At 33.9% G+C, this 25,392-nt stretch overlaps 4 protein-coding genes across 5 annotated transcripts; 3 read left to right on the top strand and 1 right to left on the bottom strand.

The window, feature by feature from the left end:
• Positions 1–9,964: 9,964 nt before the first annotated feature.
• On the top strand, positions 9,965–11,007 carry RpS16 (ribosomal protein S16). The gene is made up of 5 exons (XM_018545525.1): positions 9,965–10,022; positions 10,111–10,155; positions 10,235–10,366; positions 10,606–10,720; positions 10,804–11,007. Exons 1-5 carry the CDS (start codon positions 10,014–10,016, stop codon positions 10,947–10,949), a joined length of 447 nt encoding a protein of 148 aa, XP_018401027.1. The 5' UTR covers positions 9,965–10,013; the 3' UTR covers positions 10,950–11,007.
• An 804-nt stretch (positions 11,008–11,811) lies between these two features.
• Positions 11,812–15,990, top strand: Clbn (Nuclear export mediator factor NEMF homolog Clbn). Of its 2 annotated transcripts, XM_018545438.1 has the most exons (10): positions 11,812–11,874; positions 12,163–12,334; positions 12,436–12,638; positions 12,716–13,794; positions 13,862–14,042; positions 14,167–14,468; positions 14,758–14,932; positions 15,021–15,339; positions 15,451–15,716; positions 15,792–15,990. In XM_018545438.1, exons 1-10 carry the CDS (start codon positions 11,819–11,821, stop codon positions 15,988–15,990), a joined length of 2,952 nt encoding a protein of 983 aa, XP_018400940.1. In that variant the 5' UTR covers positions 11,812–11,818. The 2 variants fall into 2 exon arrangements, with proteins under 2 accessions (XP_018400940.1, XP_018400941.1); XM_018545439.1 differs by lacking the exon at positions 15,792–15,990 and having other exon boundaries at positions 15,458–15,635.
• LOC108778305 (serine/threonine-protein kinase VRK1) lies at positions 12,300–19,395 on the bottom strand. Its single transcript, XM_018545440.1, has 9 exons — positions 19,213–19,395; positions 18,860–18,912; positions 18,719–18,788; positions 18,381–18,577; positions 18,090–18,303; positions 17,295–17,980; positions 17,081–17,185; positions 16,773–16,953; positions 12,300–12,350 (listed from the first exon to the last, which is right to left on the bottom strand). The coding sequence occupies exons 1-8, from the start codon at positions 19,367–19,369 to the stop codon at positions 16,813–16,815; spliced, it is 1,623 nt and encodes a 540-aa protein (XP_018400942.1). The 5' UTR covers positions 19,370–19,395; the 3' UTR covers positions 12,300–12,350; positions 16,773–16,812.
• Positions 19,396–21,920: 2,525 nt separating this feature from the next.
• Positions 21,921–25,383, top strand: gwl (serine/threonine-protein kinase greatwall). The gene is made up of 3 exons (XM_018545642.1): positions 21,921–22,288; positions 22,811–24,770; positions 25,147–25,383. Exons 1-3 carry the CDS (start codon positions 22,094–22,096, stop codon positions 25,191–25,193), a joined length of 2,202 nt encoding a protein of 733 aa, XP_018401144.1. The 5' UTR covers positions 21,921–22,093; the 3' UTR covers positions 25,194–25,383.
• The last annotated feature ends 9 nt before the right edge of the window (positions 25,384–25,392 follow it).

Here is a 25,392-nt window from a genome sequence, read left to right as displayed (position 1 = left end):
TATATATAAATATATATTATATATATTATTACTGCATTGCATAGATAGTATATATATTATATGTACAACACACATACATATATATATGACTATTTTCTTCTATGAATATTGCGTATGTGAGGTGAGTGCTATTTTCATTGTACGTCGGAAGACGCACCGCGGATCTATAATGAAACGTAAGATACAACACGATTCACCTGAGATTCTAGATCGGAATCTTTCCGGCTTCTTTCTCGTGAGAGCAAATCATTTATCTGATGTAGTATAAACGGATGTTTAAGACTATATTTTAATTAATATTTTAATAAGAAAGTGTATGAAGACAATTTTTACGATTCACTATATGTAACGCTCACTATGTAACGAATGCTTCATTCAACTATAACATTCGTCCTTAAAAGATTTCATTGTTGCCTCATACAGTTTCCGAAAACCGGAAGTTGGAATCGATTTGGTGAATACGTTACACTATCGCGAGATTATTCCTCTTCAATATCTTTAATATCTATGTTGTCCCCCGCGGCGCGTCTTGCGCCAGCTATCTCAACACCGAGCTATACCAAAAAGCAAATTAATAACAAAAAAAGACATGTATGATGTGTAAGCCAAGTGCCTTGTGTTCTGGTAACTAATCGTTGACTTTTAACTACGATATTAGGGGAAGTGAAAACGAGAGCGAGAAAGATGAAAAGGCGAGGGATGAAGAGAACTTGTCAATATCAGCTTATGTAAGTGTAAGCGTGTTTTTTCGATGGGAGATGAGGGAGGGATTATTTTTAACTGAAAATGAAAAAGAAGAAAACAAGCGATACTAGACATCCCATCTGTTCGATTCCCGTGAAGTACTCTGTGCGTTGCAAATTCAGCGAATCTAGTAGAATTAAACAAACTATTTTCGGAAGTATATTAGTTTACAATATTCTGTAAAAATATATTGAGATTGCGTTATTTAATTAGCGAATTTACAAAAGTCAAATGTATAACATTATGTTAATCTCATTATTATCACATTCTTGTCGAATCGCTAATTATTTCAAAAACAGACGTAATTTCTTAGTTGTAAGTAATTTGTAATGTATTTATGAAAAGTCTCCTAATCCCAATAATTATGTCATAGTTAACAAAGTCGTTGTTAACTATCATCAAGTCCAAGCAGCATGCTAATATTGTGCCAAAAGAAACTGACGATAGCCAACACGCGTACCTGGTTCTGCAAATCCAACTTTCAATCGCACGATCGATTTTACTAACTGCTTTTTCGCTTTCTCCACTGCCTAGATCCGTCAGATTTTGTATAGCACGATTCTTCGATTGTTTAACGAAATTATTCCGATGATTTTGCAACGTACTGGCGAAATATTAAAGTTATTGAAATTGAATTTCCACTTTTCTATACACACATCTTCCACAAGAAACCAGGCAATAATTCCAGAAAAATCGATTTTTATCCCATCTTATTTTTATTAAAAAATCGTAAGAAAGAATATCTGAATCCATACAATCTAGGAGGTGCACCTGCAATCTCATTTAGCTTTGATAATTTCCGTGATAATAACGCGATACTCAATAATAGCAATTAGTAAACATATTATCCATAAAACAATTGTAAGTACAAATAAGTACTACAAATTTTTACTAACAATTTGATGAAAATTATTAAAACCGAAAATATTGGAGAATATATTAATTCTTATATGGAGAATATATAAATAATTTTTAAATAAACTATAAAATCTTTGAACAGTAAGAGAATGGCCTTAAGATCAATCAATGTCGAAGACATGATCGCATATTATCCTTCCATTGAAAATTTAATCACGGAAATAATGTAAGCAAGGTGAGAATATTTGGCGGTGTGTTACCGGGATATAATATGCGTGCGAATTCGACAGCGGGACATGTAAGGAGTACCCATTATCCTAACAACGGTTGTTAGTAGAGATACTTCTGCCGTAGCGCAACCCCCGTACGGGGTCTCTTTCATTCGAAGTGGGCACTGTTTGGTGTTGTGATAAGGGGCAAAAAGTGGTAGAGCAACAACAAAAAAAAAAGATATAGTCGCGAGAGTGTTACGTGCGAATGGGACAGCCGAGCGAGACGATCGAGTGCGTGTGCGTTTCTTTCCAGCGATTCTACACTTAATGTATATCTCTCAACTGTAAAACGCTAGCTATGTCTACAAGGAATTGATGTAAATAGTAGGATTCGGTAGATAGCAAAAGTGTCGTGGCCGAGGGAGCTTTGCATCCATGACGCACGAGGAAACCACCTCGCAATCTTGTTTATAGATTGATAATGAACTAATTCACAAGTGGCCGCGTATTTAAGTTCCTCCAGTGGCGTACGATTATTGTTGCAGATTCCGATAATCGCGTTGTCCACAGAGAAACGATATATAAGTCCCAAATTAAATAAAAAAAAAGACTCTATAAGATAAAAATGAATCTCTCTCAGTCCAAGAGATAGAGTTGTCTGAGATATTTTTACAAGAAATTGGGTTCCCGTCAGAGAGACAACGAGATAATAATTAATGCGTATAGAAATTCGTGCCAAAAGCTTGGTTAAAGGTGCTAATATCATCTCCTATAGGTAATTTGCAAATGAATAATCTGTAATCGACGAACACTGTTGAAATTTTCAATTAACGCCGTGCAGCATTTCGCCTCATGGATGCATTGACGTGGATGGAAAAGACCCTAAGCAGACAATCCTCCGTTAGTTAGTCCTTTAAATGCGAATTGTGCCACTGATCGCGGGTGTGATTACGGAAGTAGTGCTTACGGAAAGTATTAATTTATAAGGTGCAGATGTAGAAAAGGTCCTGAACGTTAGATTCCGTCATAATGATGTTTTTTCGTCTATAGATAGAGTATAATGTGAACCTTTGTCTCACGGGCGACAGTGGATACGAGCGCAGATACATTTTACGTAATGTACTTCGTCCCGTGAAATAAAAAAATCAATGTATAGTCTCACAATTTCTTAGTAAACAATTCGAGACTTGATTACGCTTTGAATTTCTATATATATAATGCGGTTACTCTTCTCTTTGATAAGCACTGTGGAGAATTGTATAAGATTTCTATATATATATATATATATATAATTTTCCTAACTAATAAATCGGCGCTGGTATCCACGTCAGCTCGTTTGTGTTACTCTTGTATTGTTAACGATTACTATACCTTCTTCCTAAATGATCTCCTGTGCAATCGGTGCTGTAACGAAGATTTAGTTGTACGAGCGTTGATTGACATTCACGAAGATGCGCTTTATATGTGTAACTTGCGCGATTACATTGAGAAATCACTATTACGAGGCATTTTCGACGTCATTCGACGAGGTGAGACGGCGATTTGCAGCGATGTAAGCCAATCTATCGTGAAGTTCAAACACAAAGCGGCGCCAGTACTTCCGATAACTTGTCGCTAATTAATCGCGAGCGCGAATACAGCGAATCTATAATTTTATTGTATGTTAAATGTAACATCTCCCGTACCTATTGTTATCGTTATTATTGCGGTGACTTCCAGACATATGGCGACATGTCTCAATGTACCACTGTGACCAAAGCTGTGACGATGATTTTCATGATATCGATGCTTAAATTTGCGTATACTTATATATCCACTCCCCTTGTATCTCGCGAAGAATCGGCGATAAATAACGATGCGCTTAAGAAACCAAAGCAAAAATTACGATCAAGGGATACGCTTTCTCACGAGAACTCAATGTCTTACTACTTTCTTACTGCTATTTGAACATCGGCTTTTTATCAACGATCAAACGGGGCGTGTTGAATGAATGGAAATCAAAATCGAGTCACACATTACGAACGAGTCGATATCGCTTTAACAATCATGCTCTCACGTTAAAATATCACGTCTAGATTGATGAATCGTGAAGAAGATCTACCTCCCTCGATCGTATCAATAAGATCGTTCTCGCACGAGCGTTCTCGACAAAAGCGAGGAAGACGCTCAACAATAAGCACTGTGCCAAATTCATCAAGTAATCAAATCACTTAATCAAAAATCTTGAGGCAGCGAGAACCGGGTTAAAAACCGTAGACACAGCAGAAAAAACATATACAGAAATGGCGAAAATCAAAATGCATTCACAAATCGAGCGATTCGAGAAGTGACAATTAAGAAAGAGTTAATCTTATTTCCTCGGAATGAAAAATGTTCGCTCCCGAATTTTTAGATCATAACATTTTTTGCACTTTTGCGTAAGAATTGTGCATATTTCAAACTCGGGTTGAATGTGCGATAGGAGGAAAAAAAGATGGCTCGTTCATACCTACTCGCATCGCTTGCTCGACACCGTTCGATTACCCGGCTCACCGAGAGCCCTTCGCGGGCTTTCTCGCTCCTCAGCCACCGATCCTTTTTAAGATTTAAATACTTTTTAAGCGAGAAGAGAGGAGAGAGAGGCGCTTCGTGGCCCGCAGAGGCGAACGTGTAGTATGCAATAATAACATGTATAAAGAGCATGGATTTTATATGTGTCGTACTCGTACATGGGAAAAAAGCATCCTCACTTCCCCGATCCTCCTCACTTATTCTGATAATGATCAATTGAGCGACTGTGTTGCGAGCTAATACTCGATCATGATCATAGCGCAGAACTACCCTCGAGAGTTTCCCTCATAATCCGTTGAAAACATTCTGGATAATCAGAAGGATAATAACGTTGGAAAAATCAACTTCTTGACGATATACATCGTAAATTTGTTTAGAACAATATCCTGTTAAAAATACATATTACATCGTATTCAAACTAATCCGATAATGTATTTTTTCATATAAAATATTATTTATTAATATGCAATTTGATTATTATTTATTTATTATGATGTAATATCTCTGTTCTAAATGAAATTAAATTTCAATTATTGCATTCACAACTGACTCTCGAGGAGATTTCATAAGGAGGAAGCGCGTCGAATATTTTTCATCCGCGCGTTTCCGCATGTCAAGTGCTGTTAACGATGATCAACGGGCGGATAATCAACATGTATTGAAATACAAGGATCATGGCTGAAGCTTCGAATAAAGAACGGATCGATCTAGAGAATTTAACGTCCCGCTCGCATGTGTCCGCGACGGCGATGTTTCGCGATTCTTCGTGTATCTTTAAGTAGCTCATTAAGTAGAAGCAGTATTAGAAATCATCAGCAACTGAAAATAAGTCCGCGTTTTCACACTTATTTAGCGGAGTATTTAATGCCAAAAGTAGTCGCCCGGCTACGAGTCTCATTTCTGTATGAAAACCGCGATTATGTGAGAAGAAATACGTGCATTTAGCGCCAAAAAAAAAAGCGCAATAACGATACGAGATACATAAGAGAATACGTGCCATTAATCGTGAAAAGCGAGGCGATCGCGGGATTCAACGCGGTTGAAATATTGAAAAATAACTAACGCTGTTAAGACGTCAATAACTTTGAAAGGACTCTGATGAGTTGATTTTACCGAAAGAACGATTTATTGTAATCTCTGTTTAATGTGCTTTGTGTCGCTTTCCAGAATTAAAGAGGTATTATCGGCTGATTAAAATTAATTGGTATAGTAAAGCCAGCTGTAATATATTCCTTGCGCTCGAAATTTCTAGACGAGATCTGAACCTGAATTAAGACATTTATCCTTCTAATTGAATCCTCTCGATGGGCTGGACGGGTATTTACTTGACATACACCAATTTTCCCTTGACTTTCTGATTGTTACTCTTCTGCCGTATAAGATATGCGTATAATGTAAATGTATATATTTATAATTGTCAAAGGTGTCCGCGCATATTTTTACGTATATTAAAAATAAAATCTCGCAGTCTGTACAGATCGATCGGTGTGTCGCTGTCGCGTTCGGTATCCTTCAAATTTTGTAAATAAAACTATAAAAGACTTCCTTGTCCTTCTCTATTAATTGTGAACGCATACGTCCAGCCCTACAGCAGAACGAGAGGAGCTTCCTAAATTATTGCTTAATTATTGTATCTCGGTTGCTTTCCTTCCTACGCATCTCTTTACGCACGTCGTCCTTTGAAATGAGAAGAGCGATACAAGTGGCAAACGCCGAAAAGGGCTTAACAATTGTGTTGTGCGAGGGAGTGCGAGAGCGGATGAGAAAAAAGCGAAAAAAAGTGATGAGCGAGAAAAACCGAAAAAAGTGATGAGCACGAAGGAAACGGAGGAGGGCGAGATACGGACATCTGACATATCAAAATGATTCTTCTTGAGAAACACATAGCAATACCTCTCCGCTCAATAATAGAAAAATTTAAAAAGAAGAAGAAAGAGAGAAGAAAAATGCATCTTCCGAATCGCCTTAATTGGCGGCGGGGAATTCTTAGGATTTTATATCCTCAATTAGGAATTTAGACGAATCTAGATATGTTTAATTTGATGCTTATATGATTGGAAAAAGAGCTGGCACGCGAAAGAGAGCTTTTCGTGAATTTCGTTATCGATCGAATTCTTTGAAGATTTTTAAAAATCTCGTTATTAAAGATCACGCTATCACGAGATAGATGTGTAAGGTTATTGACAATCTGCAACTTCGATCGAAAACCAAATGCACAATTCGAGACGTTCGGTTTCTCTTGTGAGAGTATAATCATTACATACGTGAGAAATAATGTTTTTTCAGAGTCGCCAATTACGAAAATGATAATCAAAGCGAAAATCAAAAATAAGGAAATCTATACATTCCTTATTAATTTTGCGAAATTTTTGACGTTGCGGTTGAAAGCTGCATTATATTACTCGTTAACGTATCTTATTGTATAAAGATATATATGCTATACCATCGCAAAAGGATGTAAAATTTTTCAAACGATAAGTTAATTTAAATGTCTGAATTTTATCAAACGATAGGCAATATAATGCACATGCGTAACGATAATCATCCATGAGATAAATATAAAGGCGACTCTGAATTCAATCGTTACCGAATAAAAGGCATCATAAAAGTTACGAAAGCATTAGGAAATACGCGCGGATATTCCAGCATTTTCAAGCGTTTCTCGATTTATATTATATATGCGGCCATTCGTGATGCCTTTTACAAAACGATATTAAAAATACGAGAAAAGAGAGAGGAAGGAAAACTCTTTTATTATTTGTTTTATATTGTAACAATCAAAATATAAGAACTAAAAGAAGATCGTTGAATCAAAATTAAATATACATAGTAAGATGTACGGCAGATGAATAGAATCAAAGAATTTCAAACAAATTTTCATCTATTTCATTTCAATTTATTCTGTTATTTTAGCTGTATGTATTTACAGAATATATATATATATACATATATAAAGATATTATTTTAAGCATAAAGGTAGTTACTATTATATTATAATAAATATAGTAACTACTTTCACGCTCAATAATTATATCTTTATTAGAGCAAGAATATCATTTGCTCAGTTTAAATCCAATTCATCAGCCGTCATTGTATGAAACTCGTCAAAATCCCAATAAAAAAACAAAAATGACAAAATTAATCTCTCTCTTTCTCTTCAGGTATCTGATATCATTGCGTAGAGACCTGCGTACATGCGAGTATATAGGTTTTCAAATGTCACGTATTAAAAAGACACAAACACCGCAATACGTAAAAGATAACTAAAGAGAAAAGAGATATATATAAAGACAGACGCTAGGAGCAGCACGGCGGAAAACGCCTGCCAGGACATAGGACGACGAGACGTGTTCGCTAGATGCAAGGATACGTACTACAGTACAAGATAGACAAAAAAAAAAAACGTTTGTAAGATATCGACTAGGTACCGATGAGAATTTCCTTGTAAATTAGCAGTACGACAGAGAAACAATGCGAAATGTATGAAAGATATCTGTTCCCTTCCCGTCCCTTTCCTGGTCCACTCCCTCCAGCCTCCGCGCCATCTTTTTCCTCCCTCTATACGACGAGTGTAAAAAATATCATGTAATTAACACACTGATAAATATATGTATATATAAATTTATTATATATATATAAATATATATGTACACGCGTACGTGCGCATGGGCGCGTATACGCGCACGAGCACGGCATGCATGCTCGTCGTATACGCGCGCTATGGCAAGATGATTGATTGTGAGTCATTTAAATAATTGTTATATGTATTTTCTATATATTATGATAAACTAATACAACGCTATATATACATATATATAACTATATATATGTATATATGTATTGAGATGACATTACGGTACTATTAACTATTAAGTGTAGCTAATTTAGAGACTAAAGCGGGGATACTGTCCGCGCGGTCGCGCGCGATGAAAAGTTGGATCGTTCTCTGAGGAGTCCAACGCTTTTTACAACACACTCTCCGCACATATTAAGAAAGGAAAAAGAGAAACAATAAAGACAAAAAGGAGAAATTGCGTGCGAGGCACAAAAGGAAGCGGGACACTCGAGACGGCGGCCATCGCGGTTAATTTCAACAACGAGGTCTCCTTTTTTCGGAAATACGAACGATCGAAAAGCGCGGGACCGAACTGTGGTAAAAAGAAAGAGAAAGAATTAAAATCGCAAAATGCGGGTCGTGCGCGTCTCGGATGTTCGCGCGGAAAATCGACACTCGGGAAAATAAAAAGAAAAATAACAAAAACAAGAGATACACACACACAAACACACGCTGAGTGACGAAACCACAACGCGGAATTTGCGACAAAAAAATAATGTATTTTCTCACTCCCACTGCGCGAGGTGTATGTTCATCGCTACGTCTTATTTGGAACGAAAATATATTATATTATTATATAAAATTACTGTATAATTGTAACGAAAATTGTTTTTCAAACGATATGGTATTTTTATTGTAGATATTATTATATAACAAATAAAATCATGATTCATTGTATCCGGCCATGTGATTATTTTGCATTATCCTGCACATTATTTTATTTAGTCATTTTTTATCGCTTTCCCTTTCTCAGTGAGATTTTTTTGCGATTGATATTCGCGGGAAATCAACAATCTTTTATAGCTCTTTTCTTCATTATTTCTTTTCCGCAATTGATAGAAAAAAAAAACTGTCAGACTCGTTTCAAGATTACTTAGAATTAGAAGAAATGTGTCTTACCTTGAAAAATGATTCAAAATTAGTCGCAAGACGATGCGTAGAATTTTCAAATTATGCAGAACACACAAAAGCCAGAATAACACATTCGTCCCGTGACTGCAACTTTCTGCAAATTAAATGTAAATTAAGATGGTGAAGCAGCTTCGTTTCCCGCTCAGTCAATTTCGCGCCAAAAACGCGCGCGCGCGACTCTGCGTTCTACTCCTATAATTTCACGTTTACATATTTTCCGCATTCTAATAAAATTGAATGAGCATCGAATTTATATTGTGCGGTAGTTAGATATTGTAATAAGAGAAATACAGGATTATATTTACCGATTGAATTACTATAACGATTTACGCCTATATATAATTCGTCCCAGAATCGATCCGTCAATTAGTTTCCAGCAGTCTGCAAAGATTGCAAGTGAAATTATAAGATGCGAAGGAAAGGAGCTTCGTTTTTAGTGCAATCAACTTCCACCGTCCATAACAAGATTGTCAACAGCGACGTGTATGACGTGCACGTCCTGCTCTTAATTTCCCGCTCATTTTCAATGTTGATCAAATTAACACACTACTGCAGCGCGATTGAATAAAACATATATATATATATATATTTGACAAATTTAATACTTCTTTTGTACGATTCATCTCTTCTCTTTTTCTCTCCAACATAAAAAGGAAAATGGATTGTGCGTAAAAAAATAGGCCTATAAAGAACTGTTTACAACAATTATTGTATAAAATTTTAAAAATACTTTTGAAATGACTTAAGTCTAGTCGTCCTGAATCTTATTGGCTGTAGAATCCTATTGGCTGACGTCGTTCTATTTTGCGGAAGTGAGCGCCGCGAGCGCCACGAGTAACCAGAGTAACTTCCTTTCTGCCCATTGTGTCCTTTTCTTTACGACGTGCTATTTAATCGTCGAAATGCAGAAGGTAAATCTTGTACCGTCTTCGCACTGGAAATTAGATGGACACGAACGAAAGTGAATATTAATTGAATTGCTCTCTTTTTTTTTTTCAGAAACAAAAAGAACCGATCCACTCCGTGCAGGTCTTCGGACGCAAGGTAAGTTGGAAAGCATTGTGAGGTTAGGTCGACGCGTGGTTAATGCACGGCGTATTTAATCGCCTTCTTCTCATTGCAGAAAAGTGCGACCGCGGTCGCCTACTGTAAGCGAGGTCGAGGAAATCTCCGTGTTAACGGCCGGCCGCTAGAGCTGGTGGAACCTCGCGTTTTGCAGTACAAATTACAGGAGCCCATCCTACTGCTAGGCAAGGTGAGTAACGCGGGGAACAAATATTTTAACTCCTAAAGCCGATGGAGGAGACACTGGAGCAAATTGACACGTGAATTTGTTGTGTTTATTCATAAGTCGTTCTGTGATGTCTCCTTATTCCGAACATGATGGTTCATGATTAGCAGTAGAATCTGAAAATAATTTCTCTTCCAAGCTCTCACGAGTGCAAGTAAAATATAGTTTTTCATCAAACAAAAATGGTTCCATTTGTGTTTCAGGAAAAGTTCTCTGGAGTCGATATCAGAGTGAGAGTGAGTGGTGGTGGTCATGTTGCACAGATCTATGCTATTCGACAGGCAATTTCTAAGGCTCTTGTGGCATACTATCAAAAATGTAAGTGTAAATTAATAATGGATGTGATTTTTGATGTTTTACTAGACAATTCGTAGTAATCGATAATATGATTGCTATCGTAGATGTCGATGAAGCCAGTAAAAAGGAGGTAAAGGACATTCTTATCCAATACGACCGTACTCTTCTGGTTGCTGATCCAAGGAGATGCGAGCCAAAGAAGTTTGGTGGTCCAGGTGCCAGAGCACGATACCAGAAATCTTATCGTTAATATTTGCAATGTTCACATCTTATACATATTGAATATAGAAAAAAACATTTAAAATCTATATATGTCTTATCTTTCTTTATATTCCCATTTTCTTTAACAATAATCATATTATTCTTTTTATATTTTACATTTATTTTATGTTATGTATAGAATTATCATTAAGTAAATGGCTTTTAATTAATACTTTATTCTTTAAAAAATTTTAAAATTTAATTTAATTTAAAATTTAACACGTATAAATATTATTTAATATGATTATAGTTACATTTTTAAAGGTGACAATAAAAAATAATCTTTATAACACTTCAAAAGTTTGTGCAATAAATTGATTTCTGTCTTGTATTTTTCTATTGAAGCTTATTTAATAATTATTTCTCTTTTAATTATATTTTATACTTTCTAAATTTTTTGAAATAGAATTTCACTTTAAAAAGTAAAAATTGTGCCAATTTTGAATAAGATCTCACTCTAAAAGTTGCAATGAATAACTCTGTGTGTATAGATACATATACCATATGTGTGTGTGTGTGTGTGTACACACGCACCGCACCTAGTTTAGAACAGTCTGAAATAAAATTTAACTGATAAGGATATAAGCAATTTATAGATAAGATTAATTTTGCAAAAAATTTTCGATAAATGTGTTCGTCGATATATGATGTGAATTTTTGCTCATTCGATGAATGTTCCTAGTTCTCAAGAGTGTACACATATATATATATATATATATATATATGTGTGTATTGTGCAAGCTGGTGCAACCAGCGCATCAGCTAGTGAAATAAGGTGAACTAAGCTGTGGAGTATGTCAAACTGTCAATGTGTTTTTCGATAAATTTTTTCAAATAGAAAATAAAACTCATCTAAAAATGAAGACACGGTTTAACACTTATGATCTTGTGTGTTCAGTTACTGAACTACAAAAGTAAGAGAAAAAGATAAAACGTACTTCTAATTTTATATATAATAAGATCTTAATTGAGGTTATGAAAAAAATATTTATTTTCCTCGAAATATATAATCTATCTCCAACAGAGTACAGCCGTAATATAATTTTATTTTAATAAATACATAAATCAATCGCAGCTAGTTTTTAAATAATTGATAAATAATTGTTAACATATATAAATAATTATATAATATCATAATGCAACAGGTTAACACAAATTGTTTATACTTGCGAGCTATTTTATAATCATGTAAAAACTTTTAGGCTTATTGGCATGCGTGTCAATCAGATATACGACATAGACAATCGTACATATCTTATACGCCTTCAACGTAGTGAGGAAAAATGCGTTCTTTTGCTTGAATCTGGTAACAGAATCCATACTACAGCTTTTGAATGGCCCAAGAATGTAGCTCCCTCAGGATTCTCCATGAAGGTAAATTTATATATCTCTGGTAAATAATAATAATATTAAATTATAAAATAGTTCTGTTATTACTAATAACAATAAATATCTTATAATCTATAATTTTACAGATGCGTAAACATCTTAAGAATAAAAGATTAGAGAGTCTCATACAAGTCGGTATGGATCGAATAATAAAGTTACAATTTGGAAGTGGTGAAGCTGCCTATCATGTAATTTTAGAGGTGTATGATCGTGGTAATATAATCCTAACTGATCATGAAATGGTAATTTTGTATGTATTGAGACCTCATACAGAAGGAGATAAGATTAGGTAAATGTACAAAATATATTTACAATATAAAATACATGTTGACATATAAAATATTAATAAAATGATATGATTTTTAGATTTGCGGTGAAAGAGAAATATCCCTTAGACAGAGCTCATTCCACTACTATGCCACCTGTAGATATAATCCATAAGCATATTCAAACAGCTGAAGAGGGCAATAGTCTTAAAAAAGTATTAAATCCACTGTTAGAATTTGGTTCAGCTGTGATCGATCATGTTTTGCTTAAAGCTGGATTTAATCTTGGTTGTAAAATTGGTAAAGATTTTCACATCACTGAGGATATTCCAAAATTAATTCTAGCACTTGAAGAGGCTAATAACATGATGGATTACGCAAAGAAAAATGTTTCAAAAGGCTATATCATACAGAAAAAAGAATCGAAAGTGACTCAAGATGGCAAGGAAGACTTTATATTTGCTAATATTGAATTTCATCCTTTCTTGTTTGAGCAATATAATAATCAACCTTATAAAGAGTTTAATTCTTTTGATGCCGCAGTGGATGAATATTTCTCTATGATGGAAGGACAAAAGATAGATTTGAAAGCTCTGCAACAGGAAAGAGAAGCTTTGCAAAAATTAGAAAGAGTAAGAAAGGATCACAGTCAGCGATTGATTACATTAGAAAAGACGCAGGAGTTAGATAAACAAAAAGCAGAATTAATTTCAAGGAATCAAGTTTTAGTGGACAACGCTATACTAGCTATACAAAGCGCCTTAGCAAATCAGATGTCTTGGCCAGACATTCAAATTTTATTGAAAGAAGCTCAAGCCAGAAATGATCCTGTCGCTTCTGCTGTAAAACAATTAAAATTAGAAACGAATCATATTGCCCTATTGTTGCACGATCCTTACGAAGATAGTGACGAGGAATCTGAGCTGAAACCTATGATGATTGATATAGATTTGGCGCATACAGCATTCAGTAATGCCAAGAAATATTACAGTAAAAAAAAATCAGCTGCAAAGAAGCAACAAAAAACTATAGAATCCCAGGGAAAAGCTTTAAAATCAGCCGAAAAGAAGACAAAGCAAACACTGAAAGAAGTGCAAACCATACATACCATTAATAAATTAAGGAAGACATATTGGTTTGAAAAATTCTATTGGTTTATTACATCTGAAAATTACTTAGGTATGTTTTTCTTTTGATAATGATTATGTCAAAATTATTAATTTTAATAATAAATACACATATATAGTGATTGGTGGAAGAGATCAACAGCAGAACGAGTTGATAGTGAAAAGATATTTAAAGGCGGGAGATTTATACGTTCACGCAGATTTAACTGGTGCTAGTTCTGTCGTAATAAAAAATCCCAGTGGAAATCCTGTGCCTCCAAAATCATTAGCAGAGGCAGGTACAATGGCTGTTGCATATAGGTATATAATTATATTATTTTTACAATAGTAGAACTTGCTAAATTTACATATATATTATTTTAAAATATTATTTACATTATTATAATTATCTATGTATGTAATTTGCTTAATATTATATTTATAGTATAGCATGGGATTCAAAAGTAATAGCTAGTGCATGGTGGGTGCATCATGATCAAGTATCCAAGAGTGCGCCTACTGGTGAATATCTTACTACTGGATCTTTCATGATACGCGGAAAAAAAAATTATTTAACACACAGTCAATTAATTATGGGATTGAGTGTCATGTTTCGTCTAGAGGACAGTTCCATAGAACGACATAAAGATGAAAGGAGAGTAAAAACAGTAGACGAGGAAAGCGAAAAAGTGGATTCAGTAATTGAAGATGATAAGGAAATAGAATTAGAAGGCGATTCGGATGAAGGTAAATAATATAATAAGTGGGGATGAGGAATGCGTGATCGACTCGTAAATCTTGAGTTCCGGGTTCAATCCTGCTCTCATCCCATATACAGAAGTGACTTGCCAAAACTTTCTTGAATTACAGCTACATATTATATTTATTTAAATTAAAGGCTTAGTTTTGTTATATTATATTATCGGCTCTTTGCCTCTTTTTATTTGATTTATAATATAATAAGTCATTCTAACATTTAATAAAATTATTTAATTGTTAATATATATTTTCAAAAGCTCATAATTTTTAATATTAGATGAAAATCTAGAGAACAAAGATACATTACATCCAATTCAAGAAGAGGATCAAGAAAAATCAGAATTGTATACAACAGATAATAATGCTGAAGAAGATACTTATGAAGAAGATAAAAAAGATACGAAATATCAATTTCCCGATACACAAATTAAAATTGATCTTTCAGGACCGAAGTGAGTTAATACAAAATTTTCGATTATAATTAAGATTAAATGAAATATATATACATACATATATATGACATACTTTTATATCAAACAGGGTAAAAATACACGTTGATAATAACAAGCTTTTAATACAACCTCAGAAGGATATGAAAGAAAATGTGGTTTATTTAGGAGATGATAAACCTGTTCTAATAAATAATACATCAACTGTGGAGAAACATGCAAAAGCAAAACAAAGAACACATCCAGAAGAATCAACAAAGGTTGAAAAAGATAACAAAAATGAAAATGATAATAAAAAAGGAGAACAACCTGCGTTAAAACGAGGACAAAAAGGGAAACTTAAAAAAATAAAAGAAAAGTATAAAGATCAAGATGAGGAAGATAGAAGGCTTTCAATGCTCGTTTTGCAGGTTTTATCTTTTGCCTTAAATTTTATAGAGTATTTTCTCTCTGAATTTATTTAATCTAATGTTTATAATTTATTTAATCTAATGTCTTAATTTTTCCTAATTATTTCTTAGTCGGCAGGTGCAGCTAAAGAAGACAAAAGAAAAAATAGAGCTAAAGATCCGTCAGGTCCAAAACAACAAGGAAAGAAAAAGACAAATCCGAAACCTAACGTTCCACCACAATCTATGAACACGATAGATAACATTGACGATGAAGATGCGGGTCCAGTTCCTGAAGTTGATATGCTCGATCAATTGACAGGAAAGCCTGTTTCAGAAGACGAATTATTATTTGCTGTTCCTGTTATAGCACCTTACAATACCTTACAAAATTACAAGTATGTAGCTGCCAAAACGCTCAAGAATTTAGCTCTTTCTCTCTCATTTATAATAAATTTCAATATTTATTGTAGGTTTAAAGTAAAATTGACACCTGGTATTGGTAAGAGAGGTAAAGCTGCTAAAACAGCTATAGCTGTATTTCTCAGAGATAAAGAAATTTCTTTACGTGAAAAAGATCTATTGAAAGCAATCAAAGATGAGACAATAGCCAGAAATATACCTGGAAAAGTAAAAATAAGCGCTCCTCAGATTCAAAAGTTAAAAAAGTAACAGAAAAAAATGCTGATTTTTATTCGCATATATATATATATATAATTGATAACCATAATTACTTCTTTAATTATTTGCATCGTATAAAACTTATTTGTGAAGGAATTGTACATTTTTTTTTAATTACACTATATTTAATGAATATTAATTGACAAAACATTAGCTATATTTTTTTTTCTAAAACAGAAGAGCATAAAATTTATCATTTACAATTACCGTAAGTATTTAAATCCAAATATTTAAGTTTGGATATAATAAACATACATGTGTATATAATATATGTAAATATATATTTAAAATCTTTTTTAGACAATTTAATTTAATAATCCTTTCATTAATTCATTTTAAAACTTTTCTTTCATCATCTGTGATAGCATATCTTACACGCCCAATAAATCGAATTGGTTCTTCAACGGGTTATTTATTGTCGTGGTTATTTTATGATAATATATATAATCACAAAAATTGAAGATCCTATTACACACAATAATATAAAAATATTCAATAACATGCATTTAACATTTTATTTTATTAAAAAGTATCAAGTAATTTTTATAACATTATAAACTTCATAATTAAAAATTTTTGGGAACTATTCACACACACATACAAAAACAGAGAGAATGTGATGAAAAATCATATCATTAGAATTGCTTTAATCACGAGTAAATAATGTTAGTAATAATTAATATGAAAGTATGTAAGAGATCATGTACAAAAGTGTATAATGTATAAATGCAAGTTATATAATTATATTTTTTTATAGTACAAATACCACATACAATTGTACTTTTCTTTACTATCCTTTTATTCTTCGTAAGATTATGTATCAAACATATCTTCGTCTGATCCGGTTTCAGCATAAGTTGTAGGCACTATTTTCTTGGATCGCAACCTATTCGTAGTACTTCCTTTACTCCTAATAGTCGCAATAGGTCTTGATTTTGTTCTTTTTGGTGTAATCTAAAGATATATTGAAAATATCTTAAATACTTATTTATGTATTTTTAGATAGTATTTTTATCATTTACATAATACTTATTTCATTTATACAAATTGAAGGAAAAAAATAAAAGTTAAATTTTATTACCTCAGTTTCAGAAGTGGTTTCTGAATCATTTAAAGACTTGACCTTTTGTCTTGTTTTATTTATAGTTGGCTTTTTCTGTCGTGTTTTATTTGGTTTTGGTAACAGCTACACAAAACAACAGAAATAAATTTTCTAATAACAAAAATAAATCTAAAGACTAAATTTAAATTAAATAAAAAAGTACGTATTTTTTTTACATAGTTTTGTAATTTACCTCTATGTTAGAATCCTCTTCAGATTCATTGATTGAATCGATTGAAACTTTCTTTCTACGAGATGGAGCTTTATTTTTCACTATTTTATTTGCTTTTTCAACTAATTCTGTTTTTTTTATTTTTTTAAGAATTTGAATATCATATTCACCGTCAGAATCCATATCATCTAATGCTTTCGCAATATCCTTTATATTACAACGCTTCTTATCCATTACGACACCTATAGTACTTTCTCTTGGATTTCTTATAGAACTTGGAGTATTTAGATGTTTCATACGAGGACTCTTCCTAATAGAGATTCCATTATTTATGGATTTCTTTATTTTTTGTGGAGTATGTTTAGGCATGTTTTGTTGAATTGGTGTACCAATGCTGTCCAATTTTAATTTCCCATCTGGTTTATGACTCAATTGCTTTAAACCAACTATTAATGTTTCTTTTAATTTTTCATAAGATGGTATTTCATTAAATTTTATACTGGCTAGTAAAGTCATAAATTTGTGTACAGCTTGAGGAACAGATCCATGAAAACACTTATTTAAGAAACTGTCTATATTGTTAAAAGCGTTTTCTTTCTCTTTCTGAACCGTAGCTGGATTGAGTAACTTTTGCCATGGTAGTGAACCACATAACCACAGAATCATATTGTAACTCAAAATTTCAATATCACCACGACATGTTGGTACTAAAAAAATAAAAAAAAATTAAAGTACAAAAATAATTTTTATAATTTATACTCAAAGAAGTTTGCTAAAATAAATTAAACATCAAGATTGAAAATTTTTAATTTTTACCTCCCATATGAGCGTCTCTGCTTATGTATTGTAAAGTGCCATTATGTGCCTTCTTTGGATCAACTTTTAATTCAGTACTTGATGTACAACGAGAAGCTAAACCAAAGTCAACTAAATAAACCTGATCGTAGGAATTCAAACCAAGTAGCAAATTTTCGCCTTTGATATCAGCATGTACATAATTTTTGTGATGAATGTACTCTAATATATCTATCTAGGAAAAATTTATTAGAACATAATTTATTTTTTATTGTAAAACAGCTTATTATTAATAACTCTTTTTTATCTTACTATTTGCAAAGATAATTTATATACTATGTGTTCTGGAAATTGTTTGTTATTTTCTTCAAATATTTTCCATAAGTCTTTTCCATATCGATCTATTACTAAAAATCGATATTTTGTGTTTTTATATTCATGACTTCCAGAAGCAACATATCTAGGTATTCCAAGCGCTGCAAGTTTCTTTTTATTCTTCCAGCTACTTACTAAAAAAATATTATATGTTTATCTCTAGAATATTGTTGTACAATCGGATAGTATTATTCGTTATAATATAGATTGCAATTTTAAAAACAATCTGTCACATGATAAAATATATTAAAACAAAATTTTAATTTTAAACTTACTTTCTTCTGACTTACAATTCCTCATATAAAAGTGCATTTCTACAAATAATGGACCATTTCCATGTGGTTCCTAAAACGAATTTTTGTGAAGTTAAAGAGCTATGTAATAAATATATAAGGGGAAGTAATATAAACACTCACAATTTTTATGACATTAGGATAATGTTTGGGGATCTTTCCAGAATATGGTGCAGCTGTTAATAATAAATCAATTAATTACTACATAATTAAAATATTTTACAATGTATTTAAAAAAATATGTATCTTATAAGAAGAATAAAATACATTTATATAGAGTGTTATGTGTAAAATAAAATTATAAATCTTTACATATTTCTTAAAGTTATAACTGTACATATAATACTTAAAGAAAAAAGGACATTTATGTTGACTTTTTTTGAATAACTAGTACTTTGTTGTTGTGATTACACATGGAAATAATATGTAAAGGTGATGTAATGCAATAAAATAATAACAGGATTAATTTCGCGTACCAGAGTAAACTTCCCCAAAACCGCCGACACCAATAGATTTGCCAAGAATCCATTGGCCCTTTGAGATATCCTTGAGAATTTCTCCATCCGGTATCGGTTCGGGCATTTGATAACCTTTTTTCTTTTTCGGTATTCTCTTAGCTGCTTTCGCTGCCATTATATCGTCAAATGCAAACTGATGTAAATTTTTAAAGAAATCTGCGTTGAATTGAACGTAATAGAAATAAGCAACAGGTGTCAACAGGTTAGTACTGGGCATGAAATCCGATTACGGAATTGCGCGCCAATACTAGCTGCCGTTATACACAAAATACCGTCGTCCCGTTACGAAATATCAAATATATGATGGCACTGATGGCAGGCAAAGGCAACTGTGGATAGAGGCTGGATTCGGGGGAACGCTATCAGCGCCATGGTGGATATACAAGGTGAAGTATTCCGTAGGATGCGCAGTCGTTCATGTCACGTATTATCACGAGCCAATCAGCTTGTGATATCAAATGCACGAAATAAAGATGGCTGCTTTAGTCTGTCCTTGTCTATCAAGTAGCGTCTAGCTCAGTCTAGCTCTGTCTAGCTCTAGCGTTAGCTGTCACTGGTCATCAATCATTCCCTATTTGTGTGTGTGTGTTTCGTAATAGTTTGTTTTTTACATTTTGTTGCAGCACTTACGGTAAGCAATAAATGTATACTAAATAAAAATTTAGAACTTAAAAATTCTCAATTAAATCTAATTTTATATTATAATTACAAAAACTAAGGCATCATGCGGCAGTGCAGTGTGCATCATTGCAAAATAAGATCGGGTGGACCGTCAAAAGCCAAAAATACAAAATTTTTTTGGTTTCCAAAGAATCAAATCTTTAAAAAAGCATGGCTGCAAGCTGTCAATCGAAGAGAAGAAGAATTGAATATGAAGTATGGTAAATTTCTTTTAAAAATGTATATATAATAGGCACAGGCAACAGGGAATAATGATCAGTCCAATCAGAGCTCTGGGATACAATATCGAACTTATATCTCAGAGCTCTGATTAATGAGCGATAAAGATAGAATGGTCATGTTCAGCAAACTCAACTGTTGCGGAGCAGATCCATAAGCGATTGTTGCTATTGGATGATCTAAAAGAATACACCAATAGCAATGAGCTTTCACGGATCCGCTTAGGAAGTAAGATATAAGGAGACTCCACTCCGTAAAATAAAAGTGGACCCATTTTAGGTTTCGAGTTCAGCTTCCGATTCTGATGAGTGCGAGTAAGAGAAATGATCATTTCTCTTACTCGCACTCATTATGCGCAGCACTACTAAATTCACGAGCGCTACGAGCGCTCGAGAATCGGAAACGGAACTCGAAACCTAAAATGGGTTCATGTCTTGTAGACTGGCGAGACCGAGTGGAGTCTCCTTATATCTTCCTTCATGGATCCGCTCCACAATAATTGACTCTGCTGAACGCGACCAAATGACAAATAGCGCTGATCATGGTGGAAATATACAAGGTGAAGTATTGCGCATAATGGCGACAGCGTGAATTAGTAAACCAATCAGAGCGTGATATCATTTGCAGGCGCACATTTTAAAATCGGAATCGGTTATAGAAAATAATTTAACATCTGCAAAAAATGAAATAAAAAATATGAATGAAAACATGCATTTCTTTTTTGATATCGCGAATTGAGAATAAAAATAATTTTTTGCTAAAAATACAAGTAAAAACATATAAAAACTTTTATAAAAAACTATTACTCTTATAAGAATTCAATTTCATTTGCAAATGACCTCTGATTTGCATTTTATAATAAACAGTTTTCTCTCTAAACAATATTGTGTTTCCAACTTTAAACGTGAGACAAGAATAGTACTACACAAATGGCGCTGATAGCGAGCTGTCCGAACGCAGCTAGAGAGGAAGTCAATGGAGAAAATTTATAGTTCGCGTTACGTATACTATAGATTGTCAGTACTTGCAGTGCATAACGGAACGCAGCCTAGTTACAATGTAAGGTGCGCGTTTACTATTCGTAGCTCGAAAAAAGTATAAACGCGAAGTTGAAAGTAGAAATGACGCGTGCGCGTCGTTGCTGCGCGTCATTTTTAGCTCGTGAAGTTGCTCGCGGGCTGCGCTCGAAACGAAGCTCTCCCAATATCTTAAAGCGTTCACTTTTTATTTACAGGCCCACAGTTCCTCGCTTTATTTGAGAGCAAGTGCCAACTGTTTAAAAAAGATTTGCAGGACGACAACTCGGAACGGAGGATCAGATGTTATTACTCATTTACCTGATTGATAAGTAAAGCTTGCATTTATTTCTTACTTGCAACAGTATTGGCTCATATTTTTTATATATTGATTTATTTGAGCCTTTAATTTCTTAATTTATATTTATTTTATGTCAATCGCGTTATCAATTTAATCACCAGTATGTAGCTATACATATACATTGTTTTACCATATCTATATAATTCCTAAATAAAAAATGAATGTACTGGCGTTAGTGTACGAATGGGTTTGACGGACCTACAAAAACGTCAGGATAGCCCCTCTCAGATTTCTCAGGTTTCGTGTTTGTACTTTGTTGGTGTTTGTGACTGTGCGCATATTGCACGTGCGATGTGTGAACTGTGATGTGTGAAACGACTGAAACGGTGTTTACTCCGGAATCTCTGGAATATGTTAACCGGTTCTTAAAGCTTGATTTTGATGCGAAACGCTAAAGAGAAATTATGATCATGGTTGATCAACTTGTGGTATGCAAGCAATTCTTATTAGTCGATATATAAGCTAGTAGGTCCATTAAAAACACAAGAGTTCGCTCGCCTAGTTATATAGGTTATCTCCTTGATTGTTCGAGTTCCTCTTTTTTTCTCTTTTTTTCCCTTAAATGGAAGAAACTGCGCCCGATTCACCGAAATCACAATTAGGGGAAAACAATTGTGTTAATGAATCAAACGTCGATACGATCTACAATGAAAATGACACAGAACGTCATGGAGAGTGTACACCGCAACAGTCTGAAAGATGCATTAACAATTCTATTTTCAACACTATTTCCAAGATTGTTAATCCTACTACAAAGGTAAATTTTTCTATCATCTTTAAAAAATTGTTTATCTTTAAATGCAGAAGCACATAATTTTTTATAATATATAATATATTTATACATATAACAGGAATAGAATATATAATTTTTTAACATGACAAAAAATGTTCTAGAGTAAAATTATTTTCGATATTTCTTGGAAAATATAAAAGTATCATACATATCTTTAAATGCAATTTTATGTTCTGTGTATATGGCTTTTCTTTTTTTAATTTATTGTAGTATATTATACATTATTTTATTTAAATATAAATCTGTAACACTAATAAAGAAACTGAAATGTTTTTAAATTAAATAATTGAATGTCAAGTTGTATAATTAAAATGTTTCCATATGTTGTATGTTGAGGATTGTTAAAATAAGTTGATTGAACTGCTCTGATATAATGTACGTAAATAGTATACTTTATAATTCATAATATATAACTTTTCTAATTATATAATTATTTTTATTGAAAATATATATTTCAATTAATATTTAATACTATTTTTTTTTTAGGTGCCAGATATACAGGATTTTAAGATAGTAAAGCCAATAAGCAGAGGAGCATTTGGTAAAGTGTTTTTAGGATACAAGAAGACCAATCCCGAGCAAGTATATGCAGTTAAAGTAATGAAGAAGAATGAGATGATAAATAAAAATATGGCATCACAAGTGGTAATTGAGCGCAATGCATTAGCTCTGACTCGTAGTCCGTATTGTGTGCAACTCTTTTATTCGCTGCAATCCATCAGTAGTGTATATCTAGTCATGGAGTACATGGTGGGCGGCGATCTCAAGAGCCTACTTGGCGTTTATGGTTTTATGGAGGAATCTATGGCGGCATTTTATACGGCCGAAGTTTGTCTAGCTCTTGAATATCTTCACTCGCACGGTATTGTGCATAGAGATCTCAAACCAGACAACATGCTTCTCTCACGCGAAGGGCACGTCAAGCTTACCGACTTTGGGCTCAGTAGAATATCATCCTTGCACAGGGATCTTGAAATATCAGATTTAGTGAATCCCATGACTCCAAGCTTGTGTACCAGGACACCTGGCCAGCTGCTCTCACTAACGTCCCACTTGTCCTTCGGTTCCGGCCAAAAATCTACCAACGAATCAAATTTCAGTGACAGGAGTACACCCGCCATGAATTTACTCTCTGCTCTACAAAGGAATTGCAATCTTAAATCTGCAGAGCATATGTCGCCGAATTCGGTCATATCCTCTGTCGCGTCTGGAGATTATTCTCGAATATCTGGCGTCACACCTTTTCAATCGGCGGAGGATCTGCACTTTGAACACAGTCACGAGGAACAAAGTATAGAAGAGGACGAGATCACCATTGAAAAGCGCGATAATGGTTTGGATAGTTCTTGCAGTTATTACACCTGCGAAGCATCCTCTACACAAGCAATTAATCATACTGATCAGACTGTAGAGGAAGAGAAGGATGAATCTACGATCGAGGCCGAAAAATCACAGCATCGATCTCTTGTACATACTAGTCCTGTAAGCACTTGCACAAATTCATTCGTGATTCGAGGATCAAAGAAAAGGAAGCGGGACGGCGCAAGTTCAACGGGTTTAACATGTGAGATCGATGCGATAGACTTGGATGTTGTTAAAACACCCAAGAGAAACAACCGTAACTGTATATTTCCTTATATAAGTCCAACAAACAACGTTGTCTCTAGAAAAGATGCAGATATCGCTGATTTAGTCGAAAACGATGGGAATAGGACACCGAATCAGGACACAGAACAGAATACTGGATCTGCGGGTAGGGTAGCTTTCAGCACGCCAGTATCTTCCACTAGGCAAAGAGATCACAACGAGGAGCAACAAAAATATGAAGAAGATGATGACGCAAGGAATTTAATCAAGACGAGATTTCGCTTACCACCGTCCACTTTACATTCCGTTCATGATCCGCACATAGATTCGGATAACACGTCTGAAGGTCATCGATCGCCCCAGGGTATTTCACCAATTAAGACACCCGCGACTTCCGGCAACTGTTACACACCTTATAGAACACCAAAATCCGTTAGAAGGGGCGGTCAGGGTGGTGCCAATAGATCAGACGACCGCATACTCGGCACACCCGATTACCTCGCCCCGGAATTATTGCTTAAACAAGGTCATGGACCAGCCGTGGATTGGTGGGCACTAGGCGTTTGTCTGTATGAGTTTTGCACAGGCTTGCCGCCATTTAACGACGAAACGCCGCAAGCAGTATTCACAAATATTCTTGCGCGCGACGTTCCATGGCCTGAAGATGAGGAAGCTCTGTCGTCGGCGGCAACCGATGCTATTGATGCGTTGCTCACCTTGGACCAAGCTTCTCGTCCTACGGCGAAAGAAGTGTGTACCATGACTCTGTTTCATGACTTTCCTTGGGACGAACCGTCGAAAGCGGTGCCCCCGTTCATCCCACAGCCGGACGATAAGTATGATACGTGCTATTTTCAGAGTATGTCACCTCAGTATATTATAACATCATTGTCGTTCGAAAAACAATACCGTATAATATATAAGATGAAATTTCAAGTGTTGTAAGCATGAGCTTCTATTATTAATATGTGTAGAATTTTAAATGCTATAAAACTTAAGCTTCTATTATTAAGATACAAATTGGAGATATCTAAATACCTAGATAGTTTTATTAGTATGTTGTTAAAATGAAGAAAAAATCGTTTTTAGTTTTTTTATTGAAGAGAAAAATAATATATATATGTATATATATTAAAATTTTCAATGTCACTCGCGTGTGCGTTATTATTTTTTAAACGACATTATATCGCGTTAGTATTGACGGTTAACAGAAAAAAATGTTCTTTATTTTCCAGCGCGGAATACTATGCAACAATTAAATGTAAGTAATTGCGATACATAGTCTTCAGCGTATCGCATGTAGACGTGGCAAAAACAGAAGCCTATAATGTCCAAATCGTTTTTATATACTTGTGTATATGTATAGCAATATAAAATATAAAATATTTTGTTACTACTCGTAATCATTGAGTTTGTTGATCTTTACAGTAAATAGATGATGATGATTTCATTTAATGATGAGAAAACGTACATAGAGCGCA

The sequence above is a fragment of the Cyphomyrmex costatus genome, unplaced genomic scaffold (genome assembly GCF_001594065.2).
Source record: "Cyphomyrmex costatus isolate MS0001 unplaced genomic scaffold, Ccosl1.0 scaffold5, whole genome shotgun sequence".
In the NCBI taxonomy this organism is placed as follows: Eukaryota; Metazoa; Arthropoda; class Insecta; order Hymenoptera; family Formicidae; genus Cyphomyrmex; species Cyphomyrmex costatus.
Note: the sequence above shows the minus strand (reverse complement) of the source record. Positions and strands in the feature narration are given on the sequence as shown.

Coding starts and splice junctions, on each gene's coding strand:
- Clbn (XM_018545438.1), top strand. CDS start 11,819: ATGAAGACACGGTTTAACACTTATGATCTTGTGTGTTCAGTTACTGAA. Junction 12,335..12,435: donor CCTCAGGATTCTCCATGAAG/GTAAATTTATAT, acceptor ATAATTTTACAG/ATGCGTAAACATCTTAAGAA. Junction 15,340..15,450: donor TTTCAATGCTCGTTTTGCAG/GTTTTATCTTTT, acceptor ATTATTTCTTAG/TCGGCAGGTGCAGCTAAAGA.
- LOC108778305 (XM_018545440.1), bottom strand. CDS start 19,369: ATGGCAGCGAAAGCAGCTAAGAGAATACCGAAAAAGAAAAAAGGTTAT. Junction 18,913..19,212: donor TTTTGGGGAAGTTTACTCTG/GTACGCGAAATT, acceptor TATTATTAACAG/CTGCACCATATTCTGGAAAG. Junction 17,981..18,089: donor CAGAGACGCTCATATGGGAG/GTAAAAATTAAA, acceptor TTATTTTTTTAG/TACCAACATGTCGTGGTGAT.
- gwl (XM_018545642.1), top strand. CDS start 22,094: ATGGAAGAAACTGCGCCCGATTCACCGAAATCACAATTAGGGGAAAAC. Junction 22,289..22,810: donor TTGTTAATCCTACTACAAAG/GTAAATTTTTCT, acceptor TTTTTTTTTTAG/GTGCCAGATATACAGGATTT. Junction 24,771..25,146: donor TGATACGTGCTATTTTCAGA/GTATGTCACCTC, acceptor TTTATTTTCCAG/CGCGGAATACTATGCAACAA.
- RpS16 (XM_018545525.1), top strand. Junction 10,156..10,234: donor TGCAGGTCTTCGGACGCAAG/GTAAGTTGGAAA, acceptor TTCTCATTGCAG/AAAAGTGCGACCGCGGTCGC. Junction 10,367..10,605: donor CCATCCTACTGCTAGGCAAG/GTGAGTAACGCG, acceptor TTTGTGTTTCAG/GAAAAGTTCTCTGGAGTCGA.